General features: G+C 36.4%; 1 protein-coding gene across 1 annotated transcript in view; it reads right to left on the reverse strand.

Moving 5' to 3' along the window:
- The window catches only part of AGMO (alkylglycerol monooxygenase), a 263,397-nt gene that overhangs the window by 154,505 nt on the left and 92,284 nt on the right, over positions 1-16,608 (reverse strand). Inside the window, exon 4 of the mRNA XM_006085039.2 lies at positions 11,800-11,903. Within this exon, the coding sequence (XP_006085101.1) occupies positions 11,800-11,903 (104 nt within the window). The remainder of the gene's footprint in view (positions 1-11,799; positions 11,904-16,608) is intronic.

Below are 16,608 nucleotides of genomic sequence, written 5' to 3' on the forward strand. Positions count from 1 at the left end.
ATTAGAAAAATGAACTCAGCATGAATGTCAGAAAATCACCTTTCTAATAAGAAATAAAGAAAGGAAGTAAGGTCAGGGAGTGACATGAATCACATGAAATTTAAATTCTTGTGATTAACATAGTACTGTAAAAAGAATCTAATGATATAATCAAAATTCTAATTTCTATAGCTTAGTAAATGTCATCGAGATCTGAGGATTATCACTCATCTTCTCTACCTCCAATCTTTGCATTCCCAAATTATAGTTTTTAAAACCAATTTAAATGCTCCTTCCATCAGAAAGCCTCAAATGGTACTAATTTGACAGAATAAATTTCTCCTTCTTCAAACTTAAACTCTCAGAACCTGCCAGGAGACATTATACTATTTAACAAATATATCAATTTCTGACACGCATCCAAACTCATGTCATTCTCACTCCAAGGTTCTTAAGGTTACACTGGTCTACCATAGGTTATTTTATTATCTTTTGATAAAAGTCATATCTAGTAAGTTCTTTTTTTATAATTGAATTTTATTTTTATTAATTTTTATTGTTGAAAATATTATATATGTTCCTTATTTTCCCCACTGACCCCCTAGATCACCCCACCAACCCAGCCTCAGCCCTTCATCACCCTATCATCTATGTCCCTGGGTTATGCAAATATGCATACAAGTTCTTTGGTTGATCTTACCCACACCACCTTCCCTCTAAGATTCAAAAGTCTGTGCCATGCCTCTATGTCTCTGGATCTATTTTGTTCATCAGTTTATTTTGTTCATTAGATTCCACATATGAGTGAGATCATGTGGTACTTATCTTTCTCTGACTGGCTAATTTGCTTAAAGGAAAGGAATAACCCAGACCTGTGTGTGTGTGAGGAATGATAATAAGCCTCAGGGTGACCTCAGGCTAAAGGAGAGAGAAGATGAGTGTTTTAGTCTATTCTTCAATTGAAGGAGGCAGGTGGGGTTTTGTGAGGGGTACTCTGAGCAAGGAACAATATGGCATTTAGGGGGAAACGTAAGTATTTTGGCATTGCTGAAGGTATTGGGGAATGTGGCAAGAGACTGGTTGGGACCATGGCACTCATATAAAGATCTCAAGGAGTCCGTGAACATCCTTGCTATCACCAAAAGAAAGTGTAAGCTTGTGTTCATGAGGGAATGTGCAATTTTCTGAAGAAACATTCCACATCTTTCATCAGGGAGTCTGTGATAAAGATAATTTAGACATCAGTCAAACCAAAGGAAAAGCCCTTTAATGCCATTCTAAGGATATTGAATTTATCTGAGGCCAGGAAGGTGCAGTTAATGGTGTTTTTAAAGCTTGTCAGAGATATAAAAACGGGTTTGAAATCTATTTTAATAGCCCAGTGAAAGATCATGCACTGGGGAGGGAGAGGCAGAATACTAAAGGAGATCTAACTATTTAAACATGGAAGATTAGAGGGACAGAAGAATATCAGAAGACACCCAGATTTCTGGCTTGTTTTTTGCACGACATTCACCAAAACACCGAACAGGAGGAAGAAAAGGTTATAAAGTTCAACTTAGGAAATGCTTTGTTGGAGTCCTTGTAGTACTAGTATATCCCACGGAAGCTGCTGAGTAAGCAAATCTGTTGTGCAAATATCAATTGAACTAAAAATGACACTGGATTTGCAGATGTGGATCAGTGGAGCAGTAGGTCTAGAATCCAGATCTAAGTAAGTTTAAAAATCACTCAGAGAAACTGATGGAATAGAAGTAGATATTACTTATTTCTTTCTTGAACAAGGAAGGAGTGAGCTGGAGGTATTCCCTGGAAAGAACATGTGGATGAGCAAGGAGATTTAATTTTTAAATGTGGAAGATGTTAATATATTTATGGTGTATTCAGAAGGAACCAGCTGGGAAGAAGAGGGACAAATGCCAAAAGCAGCTGATCAGACAAAGTCCCAGAAAAGAACTAAGATAGAAGCAATGTCACAATCTAAGGACTAGACCTGCGGAAGAGAGGTGAACATTTTCTATAAAAGTAGATAAAAATCACATGATCTCACTCATATGTGAAATATAATGAACAATATAAACTGATGAACAAAAATAGATCCAGAGACAAGGTAACACTGAACAGACCATCCAACCTCAGAGAGAAGGCAGGGGAGAGGAGGTTAGAGATCAACCAAAGGACTTGTAAGCATGCATATTAGCATAACCAACAGACACGACACTGGGGTGGTGGCGGCTTGTCCTGGGGGGTGGGAGTGGCTGGAGGGGGGGGGTCAATTGGGGGAAATGGAGATATGTAATACTTTAAACAATAAAAAAAGAATGAGGTACATATGTATGTACTTACATGAGAAAAGCTCCAATAGAAATATAATGTGAGCCACATATGTAATTTTTTAAATTTATAGTAGCCATGTAAAAATTCAGTAAAAAGAAACCAGTGAAATTAAAAAAAAATTAGAGGTAAGAAACTACATGTACTTACAAATTCACAAATCTTAATGAAGATACCTGAACAGTAATTAGAGAGTGGGAAAACCTCACATTTCTCTGTGAAGTTTAAGATACATCCACTGGCTGACAGAAAGGGACAGCAGTGGAGAAGAGACAGCAGTTCTGGAAAGGCTTCTCCCAGGCAGGCAGAAGGCTCCTGTGTACAGTTTGGTGAGCAGCACTGACAGCTCAGCTGTATCTGGAAGCCGTATACTGAGGAGCACTGCACTGCCCAGCTGGTGCTAGAGGACACCATGGCGCTCAACAGTCAGAGTGTGGGAGTGAAGTAGGTGGGTGACCGGATTCAAGCACAGCTTGGGGAGTTCAATGCAGATGTAACCGAAGGCAGGGACTGCTGTCCAAAATCGTGGAAATTAGGTTGAGGGAAGTAGGAAATAAAGCCACGAAGCATGACAACTGAGAGAAAAAGCAGAGACTGAGAGAGGAAAGCTGCCCATGAATAAGCTGCTAAGCATAAAGGTTGAAGTTCAGTGAATAATTTTTTAAAAATGAAAAAGTATCTCTAAGCTCCAGGACTAATGTCTATGTTATTTTAATAAAGTAGTTTAATGTTACTAATATCTGCACGTCTATGATTCTCATTTTCAAATAATATTACTTTAGAGACAACAATTTTCCTTCATAACTGAGAAACAAAAGATTGAATCATCAAGCAACTATTCCACATTTCTTATGTCTATGTTTAATAGTGACACAGAACCCAATTCTCTGGTTGCGCATAGAAAGTAGTGATCTCTATCATTAAAACACATCTTAAATTGTACTTTTGGAATAAGTGCTTTAGGTCCATCATTCTGTTCCCATGTCTACGGGTATATCCATTTCCTCTTTTGCTCATTCCACCTTCTTATACATCCTGTACTCTAGCCATACTCATACTGTTACGTGTTGAATTGTGACCCCCAAGAAGACATAGGACCCCCACTCCCTACAAATGTGACCTTATTTGAAAATAGGATCTTTATGGAGGTCAATAGAGTGGTGAAGGCCTGGGGGGGAGGGGGCAGGGGGGAGGAGGTCAATGGGGAGGGAAGGAAAGGGGGATATCTGTAATACATTCAATAATAAAGATACATTTTTTTAAAATGAGGTAATTAGGGTGGTACTAATTCAATTACGGGTTTCTTTATAAAAAGGGGGATATTTAGACACAGAGACATACATGCACATAAGAAGAAAGCCATGTGGAGATGAAGGCAGAGATCAGGGTGATGAATCTACAAGCCAAGGAACACCTAAAATTGCCAGCAACCCCCCAAAAGCTAGGAGAGAGGAATGAAACTAATTTTTCCTCACAGCCCCCAGAAGGAACCAACCCTGTCGACACCTTAATCTCAGATTTTCAGTCACCAGAACTGTGAGACAATAAATTTCTCTGTCACCCAGTTTTTGGAACTTTGTATGGCAGCCCCAGAAAACTAATATACCTACCATACATTTTATTTGTCATTCCCTAAATTTATCATATTTTTTCATTATTTTGTGTTTTCACAGATACTCTTTCTACAGTATTGTTTCATTTACAACACCATCCAAGGCAAAATACTACACTTCTTACAGATTGGAGTCAAGCATCCTTTCTTTCGTGATGCTTCCCTGGGTAATCAGAGCAGACACTTCTCTCTGGAACCTTAATAAACTATATTACAAGGCTGTTGACCTGCGTGAATCCCTCCAAGGACAGCAATCACCTTAAGAACAGAAGTTCATGTCTTCTCATTATATCCCCTACCTCTGCCACCATGACTGGCTCCACCAGTCAAGACTGTATGTGGGGGAAAAAGTGAATGGATGCACTTCTCAAAATAAGAAGAGCATGTAAAAGGAGTTAAATATTTCAGCCAGTTGTACATTGTTTAAAAGTGACAATAGGCCCTAGCTGGTCTGGCTCAGTGGATAGAGTGTCAGTTCACTGACTGAAGGGTCCTGGGTTCCATTCTGGTTAGGGGTGGGTGCAGGCTCAATGGCCAGCCCTGGTCCGGAAACATGCAGTAGGCAACCAATCGATGTGAGACACATCAATGATTCTCTCTGCCTTTCTCCCTCTCTCCCTTCCACTTTCTCTAAAAAAAAAAAAATCAATGGAAAAATATCCTCAGGTGAGGATTAACAAAAAACAAGTGACAATAGGATAATGCTGTTTTATGTACAGTTCTTCACTATGAGTCCCCTTATTTAGCCTTCTTTATAAGGACCACAAATAACTAGCAGATTTCCATAAAGAAAAACACTGAAACTCAGAATAATTTAATTTTTATCAAATTTCAAATTTTCCTGGTAAACTACAGAGTAATTTTCCTGATTCATTACAGAATAAGGGTTTTGAAAATGGTCAAGACACAAACCGGCAGAGGGCTTCACTTATTTTACTATGTGGGCATGAACTTTCTTATTAGCTGGCTTTGAATGGTTGAGTCTCGGAGAAGAAGGCATGCCTTGGAGTTCTGAGACACGGTACAAGGTCTGAGAGACGTTTTGTTTCTTTACTTCATGGGGGGTGGGGGGAGTCAAGGCATGCTTTCCTCCTGTGACATAAGAGTTATTAGAATTTTATCCAAAATGCATTTGACTGTATTATGTCAAAGTTGTTAGCTTCTTGCGTCTTTTATTTGTTCACATTTGTCAATATATAACTCCAACTTCCGCATAATGAAAAAGTCTTTGTTTATGTAGTTTGGCAGGAAGTATGATGTAATAAAGAGATCTTAGATTTCACTAAAAGTTCCTCATAAGAGTGGTTCTCAACCTTCTGGACCTTTAAATACAGTTCCTCATGTTGTGACCCAACCATAAAATTATTTTCGTTGCTACTTCATAACTGTAATGTTGCTACTGTTATGAATCGTAATGTAAATATCTGATATGCAGGATGGTCTTAGGTGACCCCTGCCAAAGGGGTCGCGACCCACAGGTTGAGAACCGCTGCTCTATAGTCTTATATGTAATAAAAAACAATATTATACATGTGAATCATACTTGATATAGTTCAAAGAATTTCCACATTCTTTATTGAAGGTGATCTTCAAAATAACAGTATGACAAGGCAGAGCAAATATTAACTGTCCCATTTCATGTACAAAATCACTGTGATTGAAACATTGATTGATTCAGAGTGGCAAAGCTAGTTCATAACTAGGCTACAGCTGTGATCCAGATTTATTTATTCTTAGTAAATTGCTATCTATTATTTCTAAACTAGAGGCCCGTTGCATGAAGAGATTCATGCAATAGGCCTTCCCTTCCCCTGGCTGCCGGCACCGGTTTTCCTCCGGCACCCGGGACCCAGGCCTTCGCTCTGGCTGGAACCTTCAGTTCAGTTGTCGCTCTGCCGCTTCGGCCTACGTATGCAAATTAACCGTCATCTTTGTTGGGTTAATTTACATACTCTCCTGATTGGCTGGTGAGCATATAAGAGGGATGGTCAATTTACATGTTTGTCTATTATTAGGTAAGATGTAATTAATATATTTTTTAAATTATGCTCAAAAATAGTATTATATATTTACATATTCTCTAATTTATAGTAGTAAATGTTTTAATAAAGGTTTACACTAATTGATATTAAAACTATATTTCTTTCCTCTGATGGCAATTAAAATTTACTTCTTGTTACATTGTTAATATAATATAAACATATTTTATAATTCCAACCTAGGAAAAAAACTATTTTAATGATTGAGAGATACTACAGAGCTAAAAAATTACATTTAAAATTTACTTACTTAAAAGTTAGTTATTTAAACTAATGCATTTATCATTAAATTCCTATGCTTTTAAGAGAATACTCAGCTAATTAAATGTAGTTAACTATTTCCCATTCAATAGCTTCATGTATCACAAGTATGTTAAAATATATTAACTTTAATGTAAGTATCTCACCTATGCTCTAAATTTCTATTAAATGAAAAATATTTAAATGAATGACAGCTTTGAATTATTTTATAGATTGTGCCATTATCAGTTTCACATCGGTCTTACTCAGCTTAGCAAAATATTTTCTTTGACAAATTGCTTTTTGACAACTATACACCTTTTATTTCATGTATTCATGCTATGTACAGTAATTGGTACTATAATTGAGATATGTAAGCGTCTTATGGAATAAACAAACAAAAAGCAACCTGGGCAAAGTTAGAAAGGCATCTGTAAGAGACGAATGGATTGAATATTGAAGGATATAACAGAAATAAAGGGAAAATAATTCTCCAGGCAATAATAACAGCAAGTACAATGAAGTATCAAGGTATTGTGATGTACAGACTAAGAGACCAACATTGGTACATTACTCTTAACTAAATGCCACTAAATTCCACATCTTATTTAGATTTCATTAGTTGTTGGTTTGCTTGTTTTTCTAATGTTCTTTTTCTGTTTTAGGATTTCTTCCAGGGTGCATCTTTATATCTTACTAGAGGCCAGGTACATGAAAATTCATGCACTTGGAGGGGGGTCCCTCAGCCTGGCCTGCCCCCTCTCACAGTCCGGGAGCCCTCAGGGATGAAGGTGACCCATCGATCAGGGGAAGGTGATGCCCTAATCACACCTCTGCTGCTGCCACTGCTGGCAGCGCAAGCCTCTGCCGGTCCTGGTTACCTAAGCCTTGGGCGGTCAAGGGTGGCTGGGCAGCCACCATCCGAGGCTTGCCTGCACCTCGGGCCGGCCCTGGGCAGCTGGGGGCCTGAGGGGACTGGGGGAGAGCCCGGCCTTGTCACACGCCTGCTGCCCTGGTGCGGCTGAGGGGACTGGGTGCCACCATCTTGTGGCTGTGGGTGCCTCCATCTTTGAGGGCGGGGCAGTCAATTAGCATATTCCTTCCTTATTGGCTGTGGGCACCACCATCTTTGAGGGCGGGGCAGTCAATTAGCATATTCCCTCCTTATTGGCTGTGGGCACCACCATCTTTGATGGCGGGGCAGTCTATTAGCATATTCCCTCCTTACTGGCTGTGGGCACCACCATCTTTGAGGGCGGGGCAGTCTATTAGCATATTCCCTCCTTATTGGCTGTGGGCGCTGCCATCTTTGTGATGACATGAGGGTCAATTAGCATATTCCCTCTTTATTAGATAGGATAGCCTCTTCTGATCTGTGACAGTTTCTCAGATAATCCTTAGTTTTCTGACCTTTATACTTTTGAGGAGTACTGGTTAGGTATTTTTTAGAATGTCCCTCAAATTGGGTTTGACACTTTTCTTTGGTTTGATTGGGGTTAGAGGGTTAGGGTTTTGATGATGAATACCACAGGGGTAAAAGGCCATTCTCATAGTATGTCAAATGGTATATGCTATCAAGACAACCTTTTTATCACATTTTATCAAAGGGTAAATGCTACCAACAAGACATTTCCCAGGATGTTACTTTGATCTGAGATTGTGTTTGCCAAGTTTCTCCACCCAACCCTCTGTCCCCTTTTCCATACTCTTTCTTACTAAAAGACTTACTAAGCACAGGCCACACTCAAAAGTCAGGGCTAGGGAGGCATTAAGCTCCACTTCCTAAACTGGGACCATATCTACATATATTATTTATAATTCTTTAAGGGAATTTGTCTCCTATTTATTTGTTCCCATTTATTTATTTAGTCAATCATCCTATATAATAAAGGCCTAATATGCAAATTGATCAAAGGGCAGAACCACCGGTCGCTATGACACGCACTGACCACCAGGGGGCAGATGCTCAACGCAGGAGCTGCCCCCTGGTGGTCAGTGCACTCTGGAGTGCCGCTCAGCCAGAAGCCCTCATCCCCTGAGGACTCCCAGACTGTGAGAGGGTGCAGGCCTGGCTAAGGGACCACCATCCACCCGAGTGCACAAATTTCGTGCACTGGGCCTCTAGTTTATCTATATCATTATGGACCAATTTCACAGACATTTATGCTTTGGTTTGTAACTCCACAGTACATTATATACTTTGTTGTTCAAATTGTTCCAGATTGGGACCAGGGGAGCTCTTTCAAGTTGGCGCCTGTATTCCTTTGACATTACCCATTCTTTTATTTTTCCAGCACTTCTGTAGCTATGTTTTCAATATACAATTGCACCATTCAGGTATTTTATTATAAAGTTGGCAGAAAACAAAATGTTAATCCCTACACTGTTATATAGTACACAATATCCATGGGTCTAGACGTATTTTATTATTTGCAAAGTGGAGAGACTATCATGTTTAAGGCATTATATTAATTAAGATGTGTAATGAAAGATTGAAGTAGCATGCAAAACCAATAAATAAGCCTCACTTAAAATGATACTCACTTAAAAGTGCAGCTCTTTTTGGATGAGTAATATTAAATCTAAGCTTAAAACTGGCTAAAAATGCAAAAAGTATGGTCAGAAATTTTTAAAAATTGAATTCTTATCTTTCATTACTTTAAATGCCAGATCTACCACCCTAATTTTCACAGTACTGTCAAAGAAAAGCCCTCTGAAGCTTAATTTTGCTTTTCATTTCACAAATCAATTTTATCTTCAATGACATGACCCATTTATTTGTTCTAAAATACACTGTTACCTTAGTAACTACCAAATTACATGCCTTATGTAGCAGTGTTGGATGAAAAGAATCTTATAAAAGAGTCAAAGAAAATAGATACCTGATTACTGCTCTTTGACTTTAATGTCCAGAAAGGCCTATCACAGACTATTAATTTTCACAGACCCTTAAACCATCTATGTTATCTTCAAACGGACCTACAAATACTAGAAAGGAATCCATGCTGATTTACAATACAGACCTTCATTTCCTGAACTACAAGTCCTCAGAATCCACCCCCACCCACACCCCCCCCCCCAAAAAAAAATTAGCAGCTTGTAATGCATTCCCAATGTTCATTTTCTTAACCAGCATGTTATTTTTCTGTGTCCTTGACCACATGATATGAGGTTGCAAAGGGAATTTATTCCTGCAATAAATAGGTGTGAACCTGCATCTCACTTAGATTTTCTCCAATCTGTAACTTTGGATGCATTGACTTAATGGGACAGAAGATACAGTGAAATGAGGATAGAGATGACCATATACTGGACTGAGATATCTGAACTCAAGTTCCAACCAGCAATGTTCAACACTGCATGGTGTAGCAGGCTCCTGAGATTCTTTGGTAGCTTTCAAAATGGATGATTTAAATATAGTTTTTCCAAGATTTCTCTCGGTTCTAAAATAAATCTATTATGCTTTGATAAAAATTTTCCTCTGATGATTCCTCAAATGATTAATTCACCAAGGGCACTGATTTCCCTGGAGCAACATGAAATACAGTTGCATCCTCTCATGGAGGCATTCTTCCCCCAAATGCAGGTATCATAGTTCTGATTATTATCCTTATGCAAAGAGAAATACATAAATTAGGAGAGAATAAAGTTTTTTGAGATTATTATTTTAATCAGTCTGATATTCAGCCTATTTTGTACAGGATAATAAAACTTTGCATTAATGCCACTATTTCTTAAGAAGGAGGGGTGGGCAGTATCCCTTCTTTCCATCAGGGGCCTGTTCTTTGCACCATTCATTGGAACCCTAGACCAGTCTTGAGCTATGCAGCAATGAAATAGGTAGAATTTTCTTCCATTTTCAATCATCCAGAGTTTTCAGCACAAGCTATAGGATATGGGAAAAATACTAGTATGTATACTAGTATGTATCTATAATAATAAAAGCATAATAGGCTAATTAGACTGGACATCCTTCCGAACGTCCTTCCGGATGAAGCCACAGTGGTGGGGGCCGAGGCAGCCACAGCAATGGTAGAGACCGTGCCCCTTGCACGAATTTTGTGCATCAGGCCTCTAGTCTATATAATCCTTCTTTTACACACCCGCTTAGAGTTGTGTTATGGATTATGTGCCCCTAAAATTCATGTGTTGAAATCCATATCCCTTAATACCTCAAAATCATATTCCATAATACCTCAGAATGGGACCTTATTTGGAAATAGTCATTGTGGATGTAATTAGTTATAATGAGGTATTAATGGAGTAGGGTGGGCTCCTTATAAAATCAATAGAAATATGGACACAGACACAAGGAGATGGCCATGCGAAGACTGGGGTTATGCTCCCCAAGGCCAAGGAACTCTCAGAACCTAGGAAAGGGGACTAGACCAGCAACTTTCCTAGAGAGCTCAGAAGGACCATGGCCATGCCCATTCTTTGATTTCAGACTTCTGGCCTTCAAACTGTGAGACAATACATTTCTGTTGTAAGCAGCCCAGTGTGTGGTACTTTGTTATGGCAGCCCTAGGAAATTAATACAAGCTATAACGCAAGTATGTGGAATTGGGAGCAGCGGTGAGGATTACTTTTAATATCCATTTCAGCAAACCTATTAGTACCATCCCGCCTTACAGATTTGTTTTGCCTATTCTGATGTTTGAGTAAGAACACATGCCAATAAGTATATTTTTCTATCTATTTGGGCATCTGGTTTAACACATGGGACTGTAACACTTACTAGCTCTGGAATTAACCTCACTGATATTTGATTCCCTGACATTAGTAACATTTGATCTAGCACGGCATGGGCCTATTTGTGAGGATCCAATGAGATAACATAAGTGAAAGACAATACAGAGGCATGTGGAAGAGGATGTAGTGTACAGGTTAAGATCTGGGATCCTGAAGCCAGGTAAATGAGTTCAAATTCTACTCTTCCTTTTATTAGTTTTGTGACTAAACTACGGATTCAGTTCCATCATTTAAAAATGAGAGTTGTAGTGATATACGTATCTTAAAGTTGTCATGAATTTAAATAAGTTAATACATCAAGAGGTCACCAAGTGGATGAGTTTTGCCCAGTGAATCAGAAGAACCTTCGAATGAGGGGCTGTTTGTGGTATTCATTGGTGTTATCATTTCATTGTGGGAAAATATTGTAGAGCCAAACTTTTTGTTGAGCATGATACTAACTGCACTAATAAGTAGATAAAAAGCAAAGGGTTTAAGTAGATTTCCCTGAGACATTCAGAAATGGGAACTCATTTTTAAAAAAACACTTTTAAAAGTTTGTAATAAATTTTTTGTATATATTTGAATTGAGATACATTGTCGATCCAGCACTTCCCTTATTTAATAGCAAATAAAAAATAGACAGCCACTTTCTCACCTTGTTCCCAGGGTGAGTTTTATCAGTTAAATAAAAGACTGTCATTGGAAAGCACCACTTGCTTCATTTTAGTGTCTGTACTTAGAGGGGAGAAAGAAGGATTTTAGCAAAAACACCTTATTAGTTTACTCAGAGGAAATAGAAACAGCTGAGATGTTTTAAAAATGAATTATATTATCACATTTATTCAATTTCATACAACTTACCCAGGAAGTATATATTTGGAAGGAAGATTGTCTCAGAGCTGTGGATAAGTTATAGTCTTCAGAACTGTGGTGTGTTTGGTGTGCAGCCCACATAATATTAACCTCTGCAAAACACATAATTTGAAACGAGCCATGAGAATAAGAACAAAGCAACTTCCATTTTCAGTTATGTATGCTGCTCTGTTGAGTGAGGAAGAAAATCTGGAACATCTCTGAAAAAGCTAGCCAATATAATTATAATTAAAATAAGCTGCCTCAAATCACTTTTGGAAGCAGGGAGGGTATAAATTACAAATAAGTAAAAAATTGAAACATAGCCAATAAACATGTATAGTGTATATGATATAATTAAATGCCTCTAGCAAACTGAAATGACTTCCAAAATTTACACTTTGCTAACATATTACAATATGACAGATCATAAAAACTAACTGGTAATGTTATAATAATATAGTCAATGAATAGTGATGATTTTTCAGTATGTGATAACATATTTCTAATTAAAGAAGAATACTCTGATGGGAGAAACTGCTGCATATATTTTGGAATAAAATATTACATAATATTATTTCCTGATGGCATTTTAAGAAATTTCAAAGTTTGTCTATTGAAATAAGAGGCAAAGCAAAATAATATTTGTTCCTCGGATTTAAGGTTTCATTTTTATTTACAGAAATACTGTATATTAGCTAATAGTTACATAGTTTTTTTTTCATGCTTTACCAAAACTCTATGCCATTTCTAAAATTGTCCCTCATAATTGCTTTATGCTCGTAATAAAAAAGGAAACATAAGTTGTAATTTTCATCAAGTATTATACAAATTAACCCCTTAATGCATTGAAATTCATATATACACAAAACAGATAGTTGCTTGATTTCTTTTTACAATAAACATGCCACTATACAATGACCTCCTAAGCAGATGACATAGATGAGAATAAGGCCACACGTTTTATTCTGTCCATATTTTTCACTGTCTACCAAAATTAGATTAAAATGCCCCATAATATTATATTCAATATTTTAAAATTATGTTCTTAGCTAAACTAACTTATATTTAGTCCTTTGCTACAAATACAGGAGGTAGAATTAACCATGTGATGTGATCATTGTATATCTGTCAGTATTGATTAGAAATTAAATCTTTGGGATCCTGAAGCCAGGTAAATGAGTTCAAATTCTACTCCTCCTTTTATTAGTTTTGTGACTAAACTATGGATTCAGTTCCATCATTTAAAAATGAGAGTTGTAGTGATATACGTATCTTAAAGTTGTCATGAATTTAAATAAGTTAATACATCAAGAGGTCACCAAGTGGATGAGTTTTGCCCACTGAATCAGAAGAACCTGAACAGTGAACGTGAGTGAAAATTTGGGGTTAATTTTCTTTGCAATTGCCATATACTAATAGTTGTAATTCATGGCATATGACAGAATAATTTGTTAGAGGTTTTTATAAAAAGTATATCTATATCATATATAACTATATTATATATGAATATGTTACATATATGCTATATTACATATAGTACTAGTATATATGTGATATATAAACTATATCACATATAGTATATATTGCATGTGTTATAAATTAATAATTACATATATATTTGTATATACTACACATATACATTATATATTAATTACATATTATATGTTAAACATATATTATATAAACACATATTATATATACATACATACACCGTGTTCCAAGAAATATATAACAGATGGCAGCTCAATTTTGAAAATGAAATGTATTTTAATAAACACTGCCTTTATAATTTTTCAAAGTGTGTGTATACATTTTCTGGGGGGCACCTTATATATTTAATCTGGGTGGACTTCTTAGCCATTTGTCTAGGAAATGAAAGCTCTCTGGAGAACCTGAAAAGGAGTTACCTAACAAAATTGGCAAAAGAGTTTTGTTAAACAAATGATAGCTCAGAGATATAAGAAGAACTTATTTCTGTGAGAATGAGAACATTGTGAACAGAATTATGAATCAATATCCCTATCAAAAGTCATTTCTATTAAAATCATGTATTTGCAAGTATATTTATAAACCATCTATCTACTAGTATATGTAACTTAGATCCTGATTGGTTGACATTTTTTTTATCATATATGATCCTGTATTTTTACCCAAGCAATTAAGAAAATTCTTCTTATACAAATAAGAACTATTTCACCATAATGACCCCTAACTTCCCAGGCATAATTCTTGAAATAACCTAGAACCTAAATCTCTGGTTTATTAACTAGGCTATCTAGCTACAGATAAGAGATACACAAAGAACCCTGTGGCACTTGATAACTTTAGATGTTATGTGGAAATTTATTAAGAGGTAATATATTTGATGAATGTCCTAAATCTTTTAATACTTCTTACAGATTGAGCCCCTGAAGCAATCTAAACAGTATTTTCTTTTTAGAACACACCCATTATTTCAGAGCCCATAACTTACAAACTTCATCACAAATAGAATCACTGTCCATTTTTTTTGGAACTTTCAGGATTTGTTTTAAAAAAGTCATCATTATGCATCCATGGTATGAGTTCACAAGGGGACAAACTAACCAACTGAGGTTAAATTAGAGGGTGATAAGATATATTGAAACTACTTCCTTATAACCTCCACAGAAGCTAAATGGCTGAACAAAGAATCCACAAAGGTGGAGGTCAAAGACCTGTCTCTTTAGTTGTTTTAAAAGCATTTACTTCCTATCACAAACTGTGTGTAACACAAGCCTTCATTCAATGAAGTACAGCTGTATAAACAGGGTACAGTAACTGGATCTTATTGCCTTACCTCTGTCACTTTGCAGAATTGGGGGAAAACAAGAATATGGGATTTTTTTTCACAGACTATATTCAGCTTTCTTGAAGTAAATAAAAATTTTTATGAAATGTAACTTATTGTAAGTTATTATAATAGTTCTTTTATAAATAATATCAGAAAAAGCTGATAGTGCATTTGTAAATGTTCATCTTTCCTAATTCTTATTTGATGAAGTAACTGTCTGTTCTAATGAAAAAAAACAAAACACACAAATAGTAAACTGAAACATATTATTGCAATAAACTTTCTATAAAAGAATATAAGTTGTAGTTAATAAAAATTTCTTTTCCTACAAGCTAATTATTATTATACAAACATATGGTATATTATTATGGCTATTCAATAATATAATTAGAAATAATTTTACTGCTTTCCATTGCCAAAATGTAGATTTGTAAAAATGTATTTTATTAATACATTGGCCAATCATTCAATTTGTTTGGCCAAAATTTAATGTATTATGTGTTTTCATGTGTGTTATATTCCTGACTTTTTTCTAGTTTTTAAAATTAAGCTTTAACTTACATACAATGAAATCCTTCCCTTGTAGTATTCAGTTCTATGCATTTTTACCAAACAAGTACAGCTGTATAATTACTGTCAGAATCAAGATACAAAACAGATCAAGATAAGATTCTGGACTTTGAATTGACAATTGTAATGGGATAAAAGTCTGGGGACCTAGGAAGAGGTGAATATGTTTTGAATGTGGGAGAAATATGAATCACTGAGGTCCAGAGGGCTGCCTATGGGTGGCAGCCTCTAAGATTGTCCCCAATAATTCCTGTCTACTGGTATTCATCCTCTTGTTTAATCCCTCCTCTTGAGTGTGAGCTGGATTTAATGATTCACAGTCTAGTGAATATGATTTTGGCAAAGTCAATGGGATGACACTCTTGGTATTAAGTTATAAAAAGACAGTGTCTAGATGTCTTAGGTGCTTCCTCTTACATGCTCACAAACTCTGTCTGAGGAAAGTCAGCTGTCATCTGTGCTGCCTTTTGGAGAAGCACATAGGGCGGGAAACTAGGAGTGCCCCAAACTAACCAGTTAGCAAGAAACTAAACTCCTTAGTCCAAATCCCACAAGGAACTGAATGCTGCCAACAACTATGTAAGTGAATTTGGACATGGATCCTCCCCAGGTGAGCCTTCAGATAACACTGCAGTCAGCAGACAGCTTAACTGCTTACCGATAACCTCATAAAAGACCTAGAACCAGAAGCACTCAGCACTCACGTAAACTGTACCCAGATTTCTGACCCGCAGAAACTCTGAGAAAAGCCACTAGTATGTTACCACGCAGTGGGTAACTAATACAGTGGTCAATTCCCCTCAACCTTATTCTCAGTACTAATGTCCAAATTAGTTTCATTCCCAGCCATTATAGCAATGCAAATTAAAGGCTATAAGTCTTTTTTGAACTGCCTATTGAAAATCTGTACCCACACTTTAATTGGGTTATTTTTTACTATTGAGTTTTGAAAAGTTGTTATATATTCTGCATACAAGTCCTTTACTAGGTGTGTGATTTGCAAGCATTTTCTCCTAGTTTGCAGTTTGACTTTTCATATTTTAACACTATCTTATGAAGAACAAAAGTTTTAATTTTGATGTAAATCTAGTTTATAGTCTTGAGAGTTTTGTGAAAAAATATTTTTAGTATATATAACAAAGAACAGGGACAATTTTGTAGAAATTTTTCAGAATGATGAGAAATTTGTAAGGGTCTAGAAACAAAGAGAGTCTATAGATATTATACATCTAAAGTATATCTACATTAAGTCTCTCCTCTCATATCTTGTCAGCTATAGAATGGAGAGAAATAACTCTTTAAATTAATCTGAGACATAAACACAGGTCTACAAGGAACTTTTAAAGCTATAAGATAGCTATTTAATTTTCAATAGTGGATAGGCCAGGAGGTTTTGAGGCATTCGGAATTTGGAAATTCCTCAAGTTACAAAG

This window comes from Myotis lucifugus, unplaced genomic scaffold (genome assembly GCF_000147115.1).
Source record: "Myotis lucifugus unplaced genomic scaffold, Myoluc2.0 scaffold_15, whole genome shotgun sequence".
Lineage (NCBI taxonomy): Eukaryota > Metazoa > Chordata > Mammalia > Chiroptera > Vespertilionidae > Myotis > Myotis lucifugus.